The 22,982-nt window shown below is 37.5% G+C and overlaps 1 protein-coding gene across 1 annotated transcript in view; it reads left to right on the forward strand.

The window, feature by feature from the left end:
- Window positions 1–326: 326 nt before the first annotated feature.
- DCDC1 (doublecortin domain containing 1) overlaps window positions 327–22,982 on the forward strand; it is a 282,616-nt gene continuing 259,960 nt past the window's right edge. Inside the window, exons 1-4 of the mRNA XM_063118422.1 lie at window positions 327–457; window positions 8,035–8,304; window positions 10,101–10,260; window positions 10,634–10,796. Coding sequence (XP_062974492.1) covers window positions 327–457; window positions 8,035–8,304; window positions 10,101–10,260; window positions 10,634–10,796 — 724 coding nt within the window. The remainder of the gene's footprint in view (window positions 458–8,034; window positions 8,305–10,100; window positions 10,261–10,633; window positions 10,797–22,982) is intronic.

Below are 22,982 nucleotides of genomic sequence, written 5' to 3' on the forward strand. Positions count from 1 at the left end.
CAATAGCATAAATAGCTTTTTAAAAAGACTTGGCAAGTTCATTCATCACTTGACATATCTGGTTATCCTTAAATACAGTACAGGGACTTTAGCAGTCGTTAATGCCCCAAATCTATAAAATGTATCAGCTGTAGCATCCAGTAATGGTCAACGATAGAGAGGAATATAAAGGCTACTTTTATTTTTTTATGTTATCAACTGCACCCTATGCCTGACTGTTTTGAATTCTTAGATTAAATCCAGTTTACCTTTATTGGTTTAGAGAAACCTTTACATGAATTTTTATTGCACATTTAATTATTATTATTATTTTTATTAAGCAGAAAATGGAAAATAGTGAAACAGAAAGTGCTGGCTCATCTTATGCTACCTGGTCTGAAACGGAAAGAAATTATGGCGTTTCAACTTCACCACTGTCTTCATGTAAAACAAATGTAAATGCTACAGTACTGAAAAAGTATGTGAGTACAGTCAACCTAGCCTTATCTTTCCTCTTATGTGGCAACGTAAGGGCCAACTATTCCCTTACCTCTTCCATCCTAATACTTAACTGGCCAAATATGTATCTGACTGCCCAACTTCAAATGGTCCACATTTTCTCTTTCAATTCCATTCTTTACATTTCTGGAAAGTACTGAGCCCAGCTACTCCTGTGTAGTGTCACATCACCCACATCCTCCTCTGACTGTCCTAGCCTGTTTCTCTTCGTCCTTTCTGTAATTTAACACCTAAATGCAGTTAAGAAATTCTTTGCTGTCTGCTTAACTCTTCTGTGCCATCTTGAGCATATTTAAGAAAAGTGCTTTTGTAGTTACCTAATAATAAAATGCTGTATAAATTCAGAATATAAGAAGAGCCTTGCTGGATCAGAACAAATGCCTATCTAGTCTCCAGCATTCTGTTCCCACAGTTGTCAACCAGATGTCTGTGGGAAGCCCCCAAGTAGGACATGAGTATAACAGCACTCTGTCATTCATGTTCCCCAGGAACTGGTATTCAGAGGCGTAGTCTGTGATATCGGAACTAATATATAGCTATCATGACTATAAGATACTGGTTGAATTCTCAGGCCATGCTAAACTACTCTAATAAGCCATGATAGTTTGCTCATTACTCCTGACAGATGGTGAGGGGTCTGTGGCTTGTTGTGACTTGTTTTCCCCTCATTCCTCCTGCCCGCTCCCAGCACATATATTCCAAGTGCCTTTGTGGTAGCAATCCTCATTTCCTACATCAGCATCCTCCACTTAAAAACAAAACAAAAACCCACTACTTCACAAACTACCTAGGTAATTACACCCACCTAAAAAGCTCCTTCTCGTGCAGCTCCCAGCTGCTTTCGCCCCCCCCCCCCTTTCATGTCTGTCGCTTTCCTCCACTGGTCTCCTTTGTTAGCTGTCACCTACGAATTACAGAGCAGTAGCAGGGATCAGTAAAAATATGCAGAGCGGGGTGTGAAGTGTATCGGTAAAGATACACAAATTTCATGGCAGAGCAGGAAGGCAGAAGAGAAAATTACACAAATTTCAAGGCAATGGACTTTTGAATGTACACACTTGTGCAATACTGAAAGAATAATAATAAAAAGTTTGTGAACACATTTGGGACACTCTCCAGTTCCTTTCTTAACAATTTTTAGGAGCACGGAGTGGAGGGCACTGAGAAGGGATGAAGGAGGATGGTGGTGGCACTAGAGAGATCACGAGGAATAACAGGTTTTTGCTGCTTTTGCCGGGTGGCTCTCTAGCTGTTTCTAACAACCTTTGATGAAGTTGCTTTGCTGGGTTTGTATGTCACAACAAGCCATCCTAAACAACCCAACAACAAATCATGAATTCTCAGGGTGGCCTGTTCATGGAAAACAACCCATAGTAATAATTTAAAAATACTCTGAGTTCAGACATCCATGACAAGCTATCCTGAAACAACCCATGATAACAACCCACTGTGGCTTATGTTGTCATGCAAACCAGGTCATTGATAGTTCACTTACACCTAATTTAATAAAATTAATTGTTCTTGGTCTATTTGAAACTAAAGGTAAGACTCAACCCTGAGTTTGCTTAACCTCCTGGAACTGAGCCCATAAGGCAAGCTTACATAAAAAATATTCCTTTGTATCTCCCATATATGGAACAGAATTATGAAGTAATCTTAAGTAAATAAATGCAATTGATTCTAATAGGAATATTCCTATATAAATGTAATACATTCATAAAACATTGGACGTTATCTACAGTCAGATCATCTCAGTACCTGGGCAGCTTTGTCATATTCAAGGTTGAGGGCATTAATGCTTGAAGAGAAAGACCTCCGTTATGGTCTTGTGAATACTGCTCTTATGTATAAGTCCAGGAATGCATGAGGAATTGGTGGTTTCTTTGTTGTGCCGCTCAGTCTGTCAAACTGTGTGTGTTTGTTGAGGTTATAAAGTGCTAGGTGTTGATCTGATACTGAATAGTGCCTTTTCTCTTGAACAAGAGGCTATTTTTGTAAGGGTTTTGGTTTTCTCCTTGGGCCTGAGGATAACCAGTCCTGTTGCATGGTAGATTACATCACACGTTCATCAATGGCGTCATTAGTGTCCCCACTTCCAGGCTATGAATATGCCTTCAAATGTGGCTTACATATTGGACACATTTCAGAGAGGGTATTTAACCTTTGCCCCATGACATTTTCTAAATTTCACCCTGTTAGGCCCACTGGAGAAAAGTATTTATAGTCATATGACACTAATAGCAGCTTTGGCGGGGGAGAGGGGATTAAAATAGAGAAGCGATGCATAAGATAGTGCCCTGCTCAATTTCAAACTCAGAGCTTTAACATTGCTTCAGAGCTTTCAAACACCTGCTTTAACATTGTTTCTGGTGGAGGTGCTGCTGCTTGTGTGTGTGTTTTAAAAATGGTGAGATTTGATCATGGATCTGAGACATTAAGACAGCAATTCTATGCATGTTGAGACAGAAAACTGCCCTCCAACTCCCAGCATTTCCCAGCCAGCCATGGTGGCTGGGGAATGCTGAGAGCTGTAGGACTTTTTTCTGTCAACATGCATAAGACTGTACCCTAATTGTGCTTTGGGTCGGAACAAACAAATGGAAGTATTAATGTAACACATAATAAACATATAGTATAAACTACCACAAGATGTGGTGATGGCAACTAACTTAAATTACATTTTACTAGTGAAGAGTGGTGAAAAGCCCACCATATGGTGGATATATATGTGGAGTACCTATACTTTGTTTTTCATCTCTGTATTCCACTTTATTCTTGACCTTTCACATTCTTGACTGCAAAGCATGGCAACCCTTTGCTAGGACAGCAAGTTGTTAGAGAACAATTGTTGAGAAGTATGCTATAAAACCAGCAAATTAAATAAATAAAAACAGTCTTAGATAAGAGCCCTCCTCACTTTTCTCATGGCTGTAATGGCTGTTGATGTAACAAACGTATTTTTTTCCCTTAGCACATTCTGAAATTGGGCTCTACCACCCTCTTGCTCTGGGATTGAGATGTGATGGGTCCTCAAGGTCTCTGAGCTCCCAATACTCTCCATGAGAACTCCCTAAGGCTCCCCCCTAAAACTTACCTGGTGCAACAGTTACAATCGGAGCCCTTGCTGCAGAGCCTAAGTTAGCAGGTCCTGTAACTCAGAATGCATGCTTGTGACAGCATTGCCAGTATCAAGAACCACAGGAAATGTTAATTGAGAGCCTATTGGGCAGTATCTGGGCCTTAATGCAGCCCCTGTTCTCGCTGCTGGATGAGAAAGGATAGGGTGTAGCAGTGGCAGGAATAGCTGGTGCCAGGATGAAATTCATAATAGGTTTGGAATGCAGATCCCTTGAGTTCACTATTCTGAACACCCATTTTCTAATTCTTGGCACCAATGCTGTGTTTAAGGAGAAGGGCCATTTGGGGAGTGGGCTCCCAAGTGAAAAGTTGCTGACCTTCTTAACACATTTACTTCCCACCTTTTCAGTTTTTGATGCTAACTTTCAGGCACACTCTGGCAAACCAATTCAGGAAAAGAAGATGAACAGAATTATAAACATGTGGAACATTGCTATCAGACACCAAGAAAAATTATGGAGGATGGATCTGTCAGTAGATATTAGCCATGATTGCAACAGATGGAACCTCTGTTTTCACAGACGGTATAACTCTGATTGCCAGATGGTGGGGGACACACAACAAGGGAAAGTATATCTCTATCATGCCTTGTTTGATATTTTTCCAGGGAGATCTGGTTCGGCACTGTTGCTTGACAAGATGGACCTTTGGTCTGATCCAGCAAGATAATTGTTATGCTCTTATTTACTTTCTTTAGGAATAAAATAATATTTTTAAAATGTATGTATATTAATATTTATATTCCACCTTTCAGCCCTCAAAAGGGTCCCCAGGCAGTTTGCAACCCTAAGCATACATTTTAATACAGTGTGAAAGACAGCAATGGAAAATTTACAATCACTTGAAAAGAGAAGGATTAGCAACCATTTAAATATCTTAAAAGTATTAACATAGTATTTATTTATTTATTTATTTATTTATTATTTAAAACATTTGTATCCCACCCTATATCACTAGGATCTCAGGGCGGCATACAGATAAAAGCATACAGTATAAAACAATAAATATACACAGCTAAAAACAAATTAAACCATGAACCAGTATTTCTGATTAAGAATCTGCTGCTCAGTTGTCTTTTAAAGATAGATTGCTATTTTGGAAAAAAATATTAATGACGTTACACCATGTTTATTCATTCACCATTTCATGTATGTAATTTATTTTTAGACATCATTATCTTGGGCATGTATAGGATTCTGGTTTTCTGCTACTGATCTCAAATCAAGCTTTCTGCTTTCTCTGTCGTTCCTAAAACATTCCAGCTTCTGTGTGAACCCTCCTAATCTGTTGAGATTCCTTGTCATCTACAAAACATAGTTTCTTTTGCCCCTAGACTCTGTGTGAGATTCTTCTTCCACAATCAGTGGTGGCTGATGCCAAATGAAGCTGATGGGGTAGAGGTCACATCACTAAAGGTGGAGCCAAGGGGTTACTGGAGGTAGGAAAGGAAAGGAACCTCTCATGCAAGCACTGAGTCATTACTGACTCTTGGAGGGACGCCAGCTTTCGCTGACATTTTCTTGGCAGGCCTTATAGCGGGGTGGTTTGCCATTGCCTTCCCCAGCCATTATTACTGGAGGTAGAGCTATCCCATTTTACATAGAGGAACACTGAGACCAATAGGCAAGTCATTTGACAGAGATTGTGATTGCAAGGGAGAGTTTGGGTCTGATCCCCCAGCACAGCCATGCAGTGCTTTGAACCCACATCTTGCTGATTCACAGCAGGAATCCATTTCAAAGGAGAAACTAATTTTAAAGTCACGGCTGAAAAGTAGACTGTGTAGAGAGGGGGAATAAATATGCACAGTAAGACAGAGAATCAATCTTTCTAACCCCAATACCCTTTCAAAAAAAATCTCACACACCTTCAAAAAAAGGAAGTGATTGTACCTACCCTTTAGGACTGGTTTTATTCAAGGAGCTCACTAGGGAGCCTTTGCCTGATAGCTGCTTTTCTTCCTGTCTTTAAACCCACACACACCCTGTGTGTGTGTGTGTTTGTGTGTCCTCTAGACTGAATTAAAAGTAAACACCGAATTAAGTTGCCCCTCCACCCCTTTGAGATCATATGCTGCTGCTGCTCGGTTACAAAATGAGCTTTATGCCATCTTAGGGAGGAAATCACCAGTAATTTTGTTCTCTAGTGAGCATACCCAAGAAGAAAAATATGTGATTGGCTGAGGACAATACTATGATCAGCAAGGGACATCTAGTTTCCCACCTATTTCATTCTCTACTCTGTGAAAACCTAGTACCTTGGAGGGGGGCAGGATATAGGGCCATGTTATGGCAGCTAGGTAGGTTGCCGCTGGCAAATGATCTCCCTGCCAGGTGCTGGTTGTTTCATACTCCCCTGCTCTGCCTGCATGGCATAACACAGCTGCAGAGGAGAGTGCCAGGCAGCATGTCTTAACAGTCATTTCTGATCTCTAAGCTCTTCTCTAGCACTGGTCGGGGAGAGATCTTAGAGATTGGAAATGACTGATAAGGTACTCTGGCCACTGCTGCACAGTGGGAACATGAAAGAAAGAGCATAGACTATTATTATTATTATTATTATTATTATTATTATTATTATTATTATTATTATTAAAAATCAATGGGGAGTTGGAGCTGCCAGGGGATACAAGTGGGGCTCATCCTTCCCTCCCCAACATTATAAGACTACATTTCTACAATATTTTGTGTCATCACTGCAATAGAGCCAAAGATGGGAAGAAGCAGAGTCACGGTCAAGATATACTTATCACTGCCTCCATTCCTTACCTTGCAGCTGTTTATTCTGCTTCAAAGTATTCTCAGCATTCTGTGCTTAACTGTCACATTGAAATCAGCATAACTAAAAGTCTTTCATTTGGCTGGATCATGTCTTTGGTTTGTAAACTTCCTCTGTGAGGAAAAAGAGTTGGGTCCTGCTTCTGACATCATAAATTAGTTTCAGAGGCACTCCATGCATCTCCCAGGATCAGTGCAAGTGTAGAGACCCAGCACCACCCTTCCTCTTCAATTTTGGGATAGGAAACAGGCTTCGGGGGGGGGGGGCGTTTCTCCCTATGATGATACTAAACCCCAGAGGAAATGAATAAATAAACCATATAGGCTTTAAAACAAAGGTTGGGGTCTGAGAGCCATTCTTGCCCTCCCCACCGATGCCTCCTAACTCTTCGTGGCATCCTGTAGAATTCTGTATGCACCCCATGGTGGTGGCAAAAAATGTTTCTGGTTTGCCACCAAAATTCCATGGCAAATTGCTACAGCATGGTAATTAGGTTAAATTTAGCTTGTTCTCTGCTGCATTTTGACAGCAACAGGGCTCATCGGGGCCTAGGGTTGCCATATTCTGAATCCACAAAACCGGGATGATTTTTTTTGTCGGGGGGAGCTAGGATTTTTTAAAAAACTGAGCAATATGTAAAGGTCTAAGGAAAGAAAGAAAGCTATCTAAGCTTTAGTTCTCTAACAGTGCAATCCTATGTGTGTCTACTCAGAAACAAATCCTATTAAGATAAATAGGACTTATTCCCAGGTAAGTATGCTTAGGATTGCAGCCTAAAGTACTTAAGCACCTGCAAATAAATAAAAGGCAAAGAACAGTTTAAGCAATCAAACAGAAGTAAATGACACTAAATTACATTTCTCCACTAGTTCTCAAAAGCTAGAGGATACTTCAATATGGAGACTTACCACACACACACATACACACAAACACCAATCACTCAAGTAGTTACCATAGGATATTAAGGATATCAATATTTAAAGATATCTTGTAACCCCAAAGTAGCCATCTACTTCGTATTCAAGTGGTGGCTCTAGCAGAATGTGTACTGTTCGGTGCCACTAGCTGAACAGATCAAACACGGGCCTATATTATTATTATTATTATTATTATTATTATTATTATTATTATTATTATTTATATCCCACCTTTTTCCCAGTACAGGGGCTGAAGGCGGCCTACATACTACACTTTTCAGTAATTTAGTCTGGAGATTATCAAGGCCATTGGTATTCTGTATTTTAACTACTTGCAGTAACTGTGAACATTCCAGTATATAGATGCTCGGGTATTTCTGAACTGAGCTACTAAACCTGTGGTGAATTGAAGATTAAAAAGCATTTCTTTGTTTTTACATTTCACTCATTAATATAGCTATATCTAAGATATTGATCATAGCAAAATATTTTAAAAAACAATTGAAAAGTGCTTTGGATAACTTCTTTCTTTTTGACAATATTATGGCAATTACTTAATCCTTCAGTTATTCCTCTCCCCCTTTTAAAATTATCCACTTGTTTTAATGGCATTTTCTGGAGCATGGATTAATGACTGTATTTCTTACATTACCTTAATCCCTCTGAAAACTAGACTGTTTCCCCCCTCCTATTTCTCTTCCAGAAAGTGCATCTCCCCAAATACAAAGACAGCTAAAAAAACAGAAGAAAAGCAAAGAGAGCCTCTACTTGGCCCTACGAGTCCCCTGCAATCATCAGTAGTATCAAGAAGGTCAGGGCTTCAAGATGGTTCCACACATCAAATAAAATCAGTTCAGAGAAGTGATGGAATATCAGAACTAGTCAGCTACAAATCAAACAGTACAAACAATTTCTGCCTTATATCACCATCCAAGAGAAACAGACCTGTCAGTGCTCCACCAGGTCAGCTAAGGTAATCAAAGCTGTTCCATGTTCCTTTTAACTATGACTGTTGCTGCTCTGTCCCCTTTCAACTAACTCAAAGATGATTCAATTGACAGCCTTAAACTTACAGTAAAAGACAGTGCAATATTTATTTAGATTTATGGCACCTAGTAGTATTGCAGTGCAAACCTGAGCATGTTTACTTAAAAGTAAGTCCCTCTGAGTTTGCTGCTGTGAACTGTCTAATAAGTGTGTTTAGGATGTCACCTTAGTCATTCACAGGATTGCAATAATGTGATAAATAACTTATCTGAGAAGCTCTTATGTGTACAAAAAGGTCTGCAAGCCACATGTAGATTATTACGTAAATTTATTTTGCTACCAGTGAAAGGCCAGTTGTGTCATTCTAGTGAATGTATTGACCATATCTGATAGATCCACAGCTGATCAGCAGGTGAAGTCTGCATGGAATTTGCATATTTTCCCTTCACTGAAATGCATCATGTATAAGATTTTTTTTTAAAAAAATCATAGAAGAGAATACGAAGTGTGTGTTTGTGTGTGTGATGGCATGGCATTCATATCAGAACTGCTTGAATATGGTTGCAATGGGGAAGTGAGTTCTACTGAAATCATTGGAACTTAATTTCATATAATTGGCACTAAGAAGAGAAGGCCTTTCCATAGGATCAAAGTACCCCAGCTATATTATATTCTTGGCATGATACTTGCCCAATCTCTGATCCCATGCCATTAGTGTGATATCTCATCCCCATAAATTGGATGATAGGATTATCTTGATACAGAGTCTAGCTGTGTTGTTGTTTACTCTTGCCTCCTTAAAACAATAGCAAAAATAGATGACAGTCAGGAACACTGATACACCAGCCATTTTCCACAAAAAATACCAAGAACCAAAGTCTCATAAAATGCAAGGAGAGAGTCATGCCATACATTAAACAAACAAACAAACAAAAAATCAGTGATAGTTGAATACATCAGCACAGGCTTTGAACAATGGGAATTGCCTAGCCACCAAACAAATCTGGGGAAGAATGTTCCCTTAACACAACAGAAGAGCAAGCTCACTTTCTAGGCCATACACTATAGAAAGTAAAAAATGCACAGTTGTTTCAGTGCAAGCTGATTGTGTAGAAGACATATACACAGTCCTTGTAAAAAAAATCTCATAACGTAAACATTTAAATTGCTGTGACGTAAGTATTTAAATGAACCTGGCTTTATGTAGTTGTAAATGTATTTAGGGTTAGTACCTTTGAGTTCAGTGGAACTAAAACTGAATTCTGATCACATTTCAGAGTAAGCTCCATTGAACACAAACTTCCTTCCAAGTCAACATGGATAGGATCAGAGTGTATGTCTGCTTGGCTTAAAAGAGTTCAGTAGTGTGTTGTTGTTGCTTTAAACAAAGAAAAAGAACGTTATGAATGTGGAATTACAGCAAAAAGCTATTTCTAACCAGATTGTGCTTATAATTAACATCAAGAAGACAAATGCCAATGAAATTTTTAACATCTGTTTAGAACTTTGTGATATCTGTAACAAAGAGAGGTCTAGAAATTCTACAGGAGCACTTTAAACCTGAGTTTTTCAATATTACATACAAATTGCAATCATAATAATAATTCTCAGTATATTTAGAAAAAAGACCTATAATTTTGAACTTCATTTTAAAATGAAAAAAAAAGCGAAAGCATTATTGAGAGAGACTATATTAACTGGAATGTAATTTTATTATAAGCACATGAAAACTGGTAATTACTATCTGTCTAATTCAACTGAATGGGAATTGTTTTGCAACAGATGTCAACAGTTTTCTTCTTCCAAATTCCACTTGGCCCAGAAGGCCTCTGAAGTGCTCCAGATTTTTAAACGGCAGCCACAGATACTCAGAGTAACTGCTTATAAGAATGGTACAATAAGTATTTTTGCTAAAGTTACTGTGCCACTTTCCATTAAACTGGTAAGTATTAACATTTTTTGTGGACAACAATATTTATTTGGATATGTTTCTCAAAACAAAGAAGCCACTTTTTATTTTGAAATGAACCACTTCTTGATTGTTAAGCATAAACATAGTAATTGCATGTTTCCTTAAATTAGAGCATGTACAACAGAAGCTATAAAATGTAATATAGAATGTGGAGATTCTGCACATGATTAAAACAATCAAAATAATGTTTATAGAAAATACTTGGCAATTGGATGTTCATGTACTATATTTAGAGAAATCACTCAGGTGCTATTTTTTAAGTTTTGATTCTTAACTAAATTGTAGTAAGCAAATCAAATATTTTTTTGTTATTAATTTTTCTTACCTTTTTGTGATCGTATAGCTGCTGGAGGAGTGCACTGAAAAACTGAAGCTGAATATGGCTGCACGGCGAGTCTTCTTGGCAGACGGCACTGAAGCACTGGATGCTATAGACATACCCCATGATGCTGACGTTTATATTTCAACTGGAGAACCCTTTTCAAATCCATTCAAAAAAATTAAAGGTAAAAAAATGCCACAGTCAGTGGCTTAAGGGGTGCAATTAAAAATGATTTTCATCCTGTCTTTTTGCATGGTTTAACAAAACTAATGTTTACTCATTTACAGCTCAGTAAGAGGATAATGTGCTTAATGAAAGAAAAATCTACTGACAGCCACGTTTATTGCCCTTCATTAGCATTGGTGCTTAATTTAATATAGATCTGAATAGACATTAGGGAGCCTGCAGGAGGTTAAATGGTGAAAATATAATAAATTAAATCAGAGATTATTGAATTTACTGTTTAGTTTCACTGACATCTAACAGACACAATTCATTAGGCTTAATACACTAGCAAAAAAAAAATAGTTCAGAGTTTGAGTGCTTTATTAATTTAGTCATTTGACCTTTATTAAGACAAAGCATTAAAATAATTATCAGACTGTTTATGCAACAATGTGGAATATTCACTCTGAAGTTACACATACATTTATGGGTGTTTCTTTTCTAACGTTACATTCTGAAATGTAAAGCTCACTTTTAAGGTATAATCTCTGAACTCATCATCTCATGTCACTAAGTTTTGTAATATATTTTCATGTATACTTAACAATTTTCATGTATACTTAACAATAACATGTAAAATTATATTCTACTATGATAGCCACATTTGTTGCAAATGGATTTTGACTGATTGTATGATTGGTGCATTTCAATACAAAGTGACTTTAAAATTTCCTATCGGAATACAGTACTATAATATAACTGAAGTTTATCATTAGAATTTAATTGAATAAAAATATTAGCTAAATAATGCTGTATATTAAGGTGGAACGAGTTAAGAATCAACCTGTAATACCACATTATTAAGATCCCAAAAAGAAAACACATTGACTTGGATAATACCTAACCGTTTAAGAATACTGTAGTTGACCTGGTTTTATTATCCAATGTAGAGTATTTTAGAGGAGAAAGGTGTTGTTGATTTTTCCCCCTTTATAGCTATAGCTATAATACTAATTTTCTAGACTTCCTATAATAGAAACAAACTTTCATCATGTTGTGAAATGAATTCAATGTATTGAAATATGTCATTAAGACCTTTTTGTTTGTTTGTTTGTTTCTTAATGCTTTTGCATTGAATGATGAAAGACTGGAATGAAAACAATGACTGAGTTTGAATTAAAGAAAAAGATTACTGTAAGAACAGCAGATTATGCTTCAAAACAGTGATTGTTCCATGCAAAAGATGCCATAATAGTGCCTGGAAACATCTTTTTAAAAAAAATAATATTATTATTATATTAACATTCTAGAATGATACAAATATTTAACTTTAATCCACTAGTTGAGCCATAAAATATATATTTATTTCTGCCATGCTTTTGAAGAAATAATTTTTGCAATAAGTAGCCCGTATCTCATGAATTATGCATATACTGCAGTATTACAGATGATATGACAGTCTTCTTGAATACAGTCCAAATGATCCATTGAATATGTTTTAATCTATTAATTCAATAAGGAAAGGAGAATAAATTTAGTCAAAACTCTATTGTCATTTTCTTCTTGCAGTGAATCGCCCTGCCATTTTAACAAGTAATAAACCATGATAATCAATATTCATGTTGTCTCATACCTTAGGAGTTCTTGAGCTAAAACTGATGTTATAAATATTTTTGTATAGCTAGTGCAATAGTTTTATGTAAAGCATTGCTACTTTTCTAAGCATATTACTGGGTGTTTGCATTTTTCAGATTCATAAAGCATTTCTTCCTTTACCTCTACTTCATTTGTGCCCAACAAAAACTTCTGTGCTTTGTTTGCATCTTTTGGCTGTATTTCATCACGACATGCACTGCTGTTCCTTTAGCACCAAAATGTTGGCACACATTGCTGAAAATTTCACACCAACTCTTGCTGGATCAGCAAGCTTAACCTACCAAAATCTGGTGTACTGCAATAGTATTTGACTGATAATCAATCTTTTTGCTGCTCGACAGTTGTTTCTGGGACTCAGACTAGAGCAGGTGGCAGATGTGCCTTGTCTTTTGAGAAAAGAAAGGGTAGGTGAGGTTGGGCACAGTGTAACATATTGTGTGTCCATTAAAAGGGCTCTGCTAGGGTAAGTATTACAGGAAAAAGTCACTGGTATGCATAGAAGACCCACCAAGAGCACCCAATAGGTCTTTGTGCAGTCTGGTTTATACATTTAATGGGATTATGGATTTATCTCAAGTGATTTGAATGCACTCCATAAATGATTTTAACACTGTCAGCAAAAAAAATGTTAGTTTCTTTTAATTAGGCATGAAAAAGTATTCCTAACAAGACTGATATTAAATATATAATCCAAAAGCATATACTATGAGTTGTATTGTGTCATTCTGCTAGCGCAAAGTTTCTATTGCTTGTGCAAATATCAAATCCAATATTGCTTGTACAACCATTGTATAAGTGCTTTCACAACTCATTACTTCAGTACACAAGTATTGCTTATTCTAGTTTTTTCATTAACACTTGTTCAATTGCTAGTGGAATATGCAACTACTACTGGAATAACCACACTTCTTGTACTTTTTTTGTTAGCATTATGTTGGATAAAACCTAGTAAATATAACTGGTAATAAAATACATTGATAATATATCTTATAATGTGGGTATCCTTTTCTGATACAAAAATAGGTATCCATTGTGAGTCCACTTCATAATAGATGGCCTTCACATGATGAGTATTATTTATTTATTTATTTATTTATTACATTTCTATACTGCCCAATAGCCGGAACTCTCTGGGCAGTTCACAAAAATTAAAAACATTCAAAGTATAAAACAACAGTATAAAACCATAATATAAAATTCAATATAAAAGCTCAACCAGATAAAAACAGCAGCAATGCAAAATTACAAATTTAAAACACCAAGTTAAAATTTATTTAAAGACTGTTAAAATGCTGGGAGAATAAAAAGGTCTTCACCTGGCGTCTAAATTGTTATTGCTATTGTGCCTGCAGGTTTTATTGTTGGTTTTATTGTTTTAATTGCTGTTTTATTGCTTTTAATATTTTATTGCTTTTAATATTTTATGTATTTTATTGTTGTAAGCCACCTTGTGAGGGCTTCTGCTCAGAACGGCAGCCATGAAATGTTTAAAATAAATAAAATAAATATAGATGACCAAAAAGCTATACGTATGATCTCATTCCAAGAACACCATCAACCATGCTATGATGGAAGACTACCAAATTGCTGAAGTGTAATGGCTAAGAATATGAATTTGGAAGGCCCTCGTTCAAATTTCAACTCTAACACAAACTGAACAATCTCATGGCATCTGGACAGTGTCTGGGGTGCCCTAGCATACTTTGGATTCATGGATCTGAGGTCAGAGAAGCGCTTCAACCTCAGACTCAGGAATCTGCACTCCTCTCCCCCTCTGAATCCCCTCACAGCTGGCCGGGAGAGAACTTTGCTGGCTGCCTCTCTGGGGTCACAAGAGCAACCATGGAGAGGAGGTAAAAGGGGTGTTCTGGTGGGTTGTTTCAGTATATATTTGAAAACAATATTTCAAATTCTGAGATATAATGAAAACAGCTCTCAAATGCCACTATAATTTTGTAATGTCAAATGAATTTCCTTTTGAATTGACCTTTTATGTTCTATTTTCATATAACGCATTAGAGATGATATTTAGACATTTTTTCTACCATACATTTTAGACAAAACATATAAAGATTGGGTTATTTTACTTTATTTTTGCTTAATGTTTATATTGCAGTTGGAATGCCACTCAAGAACGTGGTTAATTTAGAGAAATGCTTTAGAAACAATAGAATAAGCATAGGGTTTCCCCTAGAGAGCTTGATGATGAAGTCTTAAGTAGGCAAGCACAAAAACATGCATGTATTTTAGATGGAAAAATCAAAGACACTTCTTATACAAGTAAATGCATGTGACTAATGAAGTAATCATGCATGTACCATGAAAATGTTCACAATGCAGAAAGTTTAGTGCAAGTCTGAACACTATGTTACTCATCAACTTAAAACATGGAGGAGGGGAAATATTTAGTAACTGTGCACTTTTTTTTACAGTAGATTGTTTAAAGATACTGAAATATCAAAGTAAAATAATTTTGAGAATTTATCAGTGCCATTTTACCCAGTATTTGCAATCAGCTATCATTACACCCTGAACTCTACATATGACTGACAGTTCCTACCAGCTGTCCATAATGTACTGTTTAGATGTTTCTTGCAACATACTTTCTTAGCTACCATCTTCTTTAATTAATTCCAGATTCTTTTGTTTGGTTTTGAATCAAGTGACCTTTGCTCAAGGCTTCACCCTGTCTACATTTTGTTCAGAAAAGTTTGCTGTGTTTTGTTATGTAGTAAAGAATTGCAAAGCTGGAAAAATAAGTTTCCATTCACTCCACTGAATTCATTTTTAGAGCTTATTATTATTATTATTATTATTATTATTATTATTATTATTATGGCAGACACTGTAGAGATCATGCTAGGTACATCTTTATCATAATTAGGGAATTAGGGATCAGTCACAAAAATGTGTGCTGCCTGTATCCCACTTTAGGGAAACATTAGACATAACAGTAACTGCAGTTAATGCTAACCTACTTCCCCATTTAAACAGGATTTGAACCCATGTGTGATGTTCTTGATCCCTAGGTAAAATAAACCTCAGAGGAAGATAGCTCAGCTCTACAGACATAGCCTGTGGGCTACTGTGGACTCCCTGATCCCTCTCTACCAAGTGGAATGGTGCTCATCACTGGCTTATCCAGCAAATGCTTTCCAGCTCCCAGATATTCATGTGTAGCTCCACTTTCATAGAATGATAAAATAGTAGAGTTGGAAGGGTCCTATAAAGCCATCAAGCCCAACCCCCTGCTCAACACAGAAATCTACCTTAACAGATGGTTGTCCATCCACATTTTGAATGCCGCAAATGTGGGAGAGCCCACTACCTCTCTAGGTAATTGGTTCTATTATACTGCTCTAACAGTCAGAAAGTTTTTCCTGATGTCCAGCCAGAATCTGGCTTCCTGTAACTTAAGCCCATTATTCTGTGTCCTGCAGTCTGGAATGATAGAAACGAGCTCCTGATCCTCTGTGTGACAACCTTTCAAGTATTTGATGAGTATCATGTCTTCTCTCAGTTTTCTCTTCTCCAGGCTAAACATGCCCAGTTCTTTCTGTCTCTCCTTATAGGGCTTTGTTTCCAGACCCCTGATCGCCTTCTTTGCCCTCCTCTGAAACCCCTCCAGCTCCCCTCCCTCATTTTTGCCAGGGGGCGGGGGTGATATAGACCTGCTTTTGGGAGAAGACTGAGCCAAAGTAGGAATTGAGCACTTCGGCCTTTTCTTTGTCATCTGTTATCATTTTGCCATCTTCACTGAGTTGTTGAACCACCATTTCGTTCCTCTGTCTTTTACTGTGCACATAGCTGAAGAAGCTTTCTTGTTGCTTTTGGCATCCCTTACTAACCTCAGCTCATTTTCAGGTTTAGCCTTCCTGGAGCCATTTCTGCACTTCTGTTTCCTTTTTTGTTTTCAGGTCATCTTTAAGTTTTTTCTGAAGTCACATTGTCTTCTTTTGTCTTCTACCTTTTCTCCTTGTTGGAATTGTTTGTATTTGTGCCTTTGAAATTTCCTTCTTTAGAAACTCCCACCCATCTTGGACTGCTTTTCCCATTAGGGTCACCTAATGAGAAATTGTTATAATTGTTCTGAGTTTATTAAAATCGGAAGGAGAAAGTTATCAGCAATACATGTCAAGAATTTCTTAGAGGGGCCATATTTGGCAGAATTGGTCTCCCAACAGATATCAGAATAATTGAAGTCCCCAACTACTACTACATTTCACCTCCTTGAAACATTGGTAATTTGCTTTTCAAAAGTTTTATCCTTGTCTTCTCCCTGATTGGATGGTTGGTAGTAGACTCCAACTACCATGTTCCTTTTGTTCCTTGCCCCATTTATTTTAATCCAGATGCTCCCAGACTCATTCTCCTGTATTTCTGTGCAGGGAAAAGTATTTTTAACATATAGTGCAACTCCGCCTCCCTTTCTATTTCTTCTGTTCTTTTTGAACAAGTTATACTTTGAATATGTTCCAGAAGGTGGTGCTTGAAGATTATTGCTCTGTCTTTTGGCAGTTTTGCTGTAGGATGCCAGAGTGTTCTATTTCATCTCTGGTACTGTTCAGCATGCTGGGGGAGGTTTACCAGAGATATGGACTGAGGTGTCAATCAGCTCTATCTCTCTTTTTCATCAAATCCAAGTGAGACAGTGGATGTTCTGAATCAGTGCCTGTCATGCCTCTGCTGGGGGAATCTTTTTTTCTTTTTACTTTTGGAAATGTTAGAGCTCCCAGAGACAAACCTCATGAAGGAACAGCCCATGCCAGCAGACTTGGAGTCTGTCCTTTTATCAGCTTAGGGCTGTCATTGTTGATATGTCAGCCTATCTGGATATAGCTAAAGTAGCTACTGTTATTCACAATCTTGTCATGTCACGCTTGGACTACAGCAATGCTTTATGTATGGGTCTGCTTTTGAAAATGGTTCAGAAATTTCAGCTGGTCCAAAATAGTGCAGCAAGAATGATAACAGAAGCTGGCTAATTTGATCATATTACTCCAGTCCTATATGATCTGCACTGGCCGCCAATTCATTTCTGGGCCCAATTCAACATGCTGGTATTAATCCACAAAGCCCTCTAGACAACTTGGGGTCAGGTTATCTGAAGGATCGTCTCCTTCTATGTATATCCGCCCAGTCCCTAAAATCATCTTCAGAGACCCTTCTACAGGTGCCTCCACCAAATGAGGTATAGCAGGAGGCTATTAAGTGAGGGCCTTTTCAGTGGTGGAACCTGGTGGTAGAATGTGCTCCTCAGAGAGATTTGCCTGGCATCTATGTTGTGGTCTTTTTGGAGAAAGCTGAAGAACCTTTTTATTTCCCAAGACCTTTTAGTCCTTCAGTTTTAAAAAATGTGTCAGTACTGACTTTTACCTTGGTTCTTACTTTGAATTTATTATTTTTCAAACTTTATATTACATTTTACTATGTTCTTGTATTGTATGGTTTTAAGTTTTGTTTTGTGAACTGCCCAGAGAGATTCTTCTATTGGGTGGTGTACAAGTGAAATAAATAACTTGGCCAGGCAGCTTCTTCCCCAGCTCTGCCCCATCTGCCACAGAGGGAGAAGTTCTTACCTGAAATAAGTTACCATTAAGATTGGTGTTGAGGTTTCCATAAGTATAGATAAGGCAGAAGAAGAGAAGTTGCTAAAAGAAATGGGTGGGGAAAGGACTGGAAGAAGTGAGCATATGTTTCTGAGATTGGCCTCCTGCCAGAATTATGTCTGCACCGGCCCTCTGTGATTCCAGGTTAGTGAATATCTATGCAAATGCCTGTCTTGTTCATTTCTGTGAGGCTTTAGCATGCTTAAGTTGTTTTGGCACCTGATCCATCGGCACCTCAAGGTGGAAAAGGGAATAATAATAATAATAATAATAATAATAATAATAATAATAATAATAATAATAATACCGTAATAATAATAATAAATAATGTAGTAGTGGGGGAACTGTAAGAAATTGTAGTTAGAGGCTGAAAAATTGATATCAGAGGAAGTGTTGTCAGAAGCCAGTCTCTCCACTTGTCCACCCCCAGCGACCTATAAACTGTGAGAGGGCATTCCCCTTCATCATTTAAAGCAGCTGTCTCCAACGTGGCACCTATCTGCATCACTGCGACCACTAGGGTGACAAAGGCACCCACCAAGCTATTTCCGCCCAATCCCCCACTCCTTTAGGCTTCCTCCTAAGAAGGGAAGCAAGTGAGTTCAGTCTATTTCACTCATATCCCGCTTGTTGGTTTCAATAGGCATCCGGTTGGCCAATGTGTGAACAGAATGCTGGACTAGACAGGCCATTGACAGCCTTGGGTGTAACGTTTTGGGAGAAAGGCGGAGCACAAATCAAATAAATAAAATTCAGCATTGCTCTTCATATTTTCTTAGCTACCAGTCCCAGCTCAGTGAGGGCTTCCACCTAACTGCATGCTGCTCTCTGCTGCCAATGTTTCAAAATGGGATGAGGGCAGTGCATGTGTATAGCCTCACTAGTTTTGGATTTGGAACCTGGGATAAGGGTGTGTGGCAGGAGTCTATCGTGGAGGTGGGGACAAGCTTTTTCTGCATACCTCTACCTGTTTTGTCTCACAGCACTATGTCACACCAGCTACCTCCTTCACTAGTAGATGGAGTGATTTGGTTTGATATATTATTGTTAGAGAGACAAGCGACATGCATATTTTACATGTGAAACATTAAAAAAGAGATACTTTGCAGATTTATCTTCCTTCCCATTTAAATGGTCAGACCAACTCAAGAAGTGAGTGAAGTGAACCAAGCAATTTAATGAATAATCTAAATAAAACAAACAAAATAAAATATGACTATTAATCTGTAAATTAAGAATCTAATATAATCAAAAGTATGTTTTGATTAAAACATGTATGCCTCAAAATTAAAAAAACAACACAATTTTATAGTATCCTATGCATTTATGAAGACTTTTGCTTCCTTCGCAAATGTTTTGCCACATGCAAGATACTCCATATGCTATTCAGCCACTCAGTAATATGCTGTTTCCCAATTCCTAATTGCCTCCATTCTAGCAGCAATTAGATGATTAACAAATGGGACGTACCATAAAATGTTGCATTATGGAGTGCTCCCATGCAGGTTTCCAGCAAGGTATGCCTTCTTTCAGGATACTCTTTTCCTTTACCCACCTATCATCACAAAAAGTCAGTCTGTATTCTGTGCCAACAGAGCAAGTTCAGTCTTCATGGGGTTGTTCTGGGGTTTTCCCCACCCTCAGACTTTTGTTTTCTAAAGTTTTTTTTGTACTTTTGAAAACCTTTGGCATTCTACCAGGCTTCCTGATACCTCCAGCTGCTATTTCAGTTGCATAGCGATACTCAGAATGAATTTACTATTAGTACATAGAATTACAGGTTTGCATATGTGCTTGTGTATTTTGAAACCAAAACTTTTAATTAATTTAATAGAAAAACACTGAAGTAAAAGAGATAATTAGAGATAAAATGGAGAATGTATATCCTTTCTTTGAGATAGAAAAGGGAGAGAGAGTAAGGGACTTTTCTTAGTTCCATTCAAGAATTCAGGCACTGATTCTTCAGCACAAGGAATCATGATATTACCATTAGGAGGACTCCTTCAGCCGTCGTGGTCTGTAAGTCAATTTTTCAGTATTTATGATATTTAATAAATCTTCTAAGGGCACAATTCTGTGCATCCTGGCTGGAGAATGTTGTGTGCTGTAGGGCTTTTTTCTGTCTAAAGATTCATAGGATTGCACCCTAAATGTATTCTGTGTCTTTTGGATAATGCATTATAATGTGATGTAGATATTGACAGAGTTTCTTTTTCTTCTGTACAATAGTTAGTAAGGGATAAACTTCATCCATGTTTGCAAGCTTAAACAAGACTTTCATTTCATTTATATAACACCCAACAGCCAAAGCTCCCTGAGCAATTCACAAAAAATACAATCCAAAAATGGAGCATACAAATTGAAAAACAGTAAAAAAAAACAGCTCAAAACTGTACAAGTAGGCTGGTTGGAAAAGTCAATTGATGCAATTATAACTTTTTTAAAAAAGGTATAGTTTTAAATGGGGCTGAACTTGAACAGTTGTGGTAGTCTTGTGTGTATCAATTATCAGCAATAAAAAGCAACGTTTAGGGACCTTTTGGGGATATTTCCATTGCAATATGCATAAAATACATACATTATTTTGTAGATTATTAGTAGTTGTATACATAATCACTCTATTGTATTCACCATTTCCACGTATGTTTGCATGGGAGAAATATCATTTTCAAGTGATGGCTGTTCTTTTTAGAAGCTGACTACTGGGCTCACAGTTGGCTCACTGTGATTACTTCAGTTTGAAGGAAATGCATGACAAGTTGCTATTACAATTTTCTCCTCAACAACAAAAATGTGGTTGTGAGGAATTTAGGCCATCGTTAACACTTCTGTTGTACTACTGCAATTGCTCTTCTGTTTCTCATTGTTCTTTTATCTCTTGTGTCACTTATTTATCTGCACATCATTAAAAGTTTTTCAGATCTGCCTGTTTAATTTCCCTTTACATGTTTTGGGAGATACCCTGGTTGTTTTATTTATAACTACTAAGGTATAGTATCATATTGAGAAATATTCCCTAAGATTTGCTTTCTCTTTCAAAAATTGCCACCTCACAAATATTGCAAACCTTCAGATTTTTCAACAATTTTCATGTTATACTTTGATTTATCACAAAATAAATCAAGTCCACATTTTTATGCCTTGTATGTGCCTCATGCTGTGTTTCTAACTGTTGACTCCAATCCTCAGTGATGTGGAAACAATCTTGTCCTCTGTGTGTGTGTGCGTGAGAGAGAAAGAGAGAGAGATGGTGAGTGGGTTTGGTTATAACACCAATCCATAGTTTAGTTTAGTGTTACTAGAATGAGCCACAGAGAACCCCTTGCAGTGAATCCCCCTCCAATGCAGCCACAAGGAGAAGTTTGGAAGCTTAAGCTTCTATTTTAAATTAACTGCAGCTTGCCATGTTATCCAACCCAGGACAAACTGGGTTTAATCTTAACTATGGTTAGCTGAAACAAGCCAGTTTCAAAACCATTATGAAGCTGGCTTGTTTTACCTAACCATATTTAAACTTAGCCATAGTTTAGGTTTTGAATGACACACTAAACTGTAGTTAATCTAAAATAAAAATGGTAGCTTGCAGTCTTCTTGCAACAATGCTGGAATGGGGAGCACATGAGCCAAGGGCTAAAGCATGATTTAGCATTATGTCTAAACACAGCCCAATACATTTTGTTCTGTGTTCTTTTTGACATCTATCATTGGCAAAGTGATTTGTCTGGGTATTGCAGAATCCCAGGATGCATCTGCTAAGATTTGAAATCTACTTTGCTCTGCCAAGCAGAGATGCAGAGCTGTCACTAATACCTATTAGTGCCAGTAACATCACTGATGTCATTACTATTTCCCTACCCAGCTCTGTGCAACTGGCATTTAAGGTGGTGTTTGGATGGAGATATATTAAAATTAAGCTCAGTCTTAAATTCCAGTTTTCTTCTGATGGATGTCTTCTGCACATTTCCTAGTGTACTGTAGTGGTTAGGAATCTGACTTTTTTCTTCTTCTTTTCTTTCTTTTTACCAGAAAGTCCCTAGTTCAAATTTTTCCTTAGGCAAGCACCTCTGTTTCTCAGCTTCAGCTCTTCAATTTTACACCTCTTTTTTAGTCCAAAAATAGGCATCTCTGACTAATGTTACAATAAAGTAACATAAAATATTTACAATAAAATAATTAAAACTAGCAACAACATTTATTTATTTACTTTCTCCATTGAAAGAACCTTTCATTTTGCTCAGAGCAGCATGGGAGAGAATTGGCTAAGCACACCTCCCTAGGTGGGAGCTCCAGGGGTGGAAAGTTACCACAGAGAATACCTAAGATCTGGTTCCCTGCAATTGTGCCATGTAAATGGTAAATAGGATAAGATGGGTTTCCTTTAGCAATCTCAAACATGCAGACAAGTACAAAGAACAAGGCCTTTTAGTTCAAATATCCTATGGCCTGTTTAGGGATTTCAAAGTTAGTATAATCACTTTGAATTAAATATGGAGACAAAGTAGTAACCACTGCAGCTCCTTAAGAATAGGTGTTATAGGTCTGTTTCAGACAATATCTAAACTCCTAATCCCTAATCCAGTGCTCTCCAGATATGGTTGACTATGACTCTTATCAGTTCCAACTAGCACAGCAAATGGTCAAGGATTATGGGAGTTGTCTCACATTTGGAGGTTGTGGAAGGCTGGTCTTAACTATAGTTGAGATTATTGTGAACAGGTCAAAGCATGTTTCCAACCATGCCCCCGTGCCCGGGAAACATTTAGATGTACAAGAGTGCAGCAAAATATTTCTATCCCATTGCCAGTAATGAGAGGGACTGATTCTCCCTCCCACCCCATCTGTGGATGAAAGAAGAGTACTATAAGCCCCTACTCCCACTACACTTCTGCCCTGTCAACAAGAGCCAGCAGGCCTGGAGAGCTCCAGGAAGATCATTGCTT

This window comes from Elgaria multicarinata, chromosome 2 (genome assembly GCF_023053635.1).
Source record: "Elgaria multicarinata webbii isolate HBS135686 ecotype San Diego chromosome 2, rElgMul1.1.pri, whole genome shotgun sequence".
NCBI lineage: Eukaryota > Metazoa > Chordata > Lepidosauria > Squamata > Anguidae > Elgaria > Elgaria multicarinata.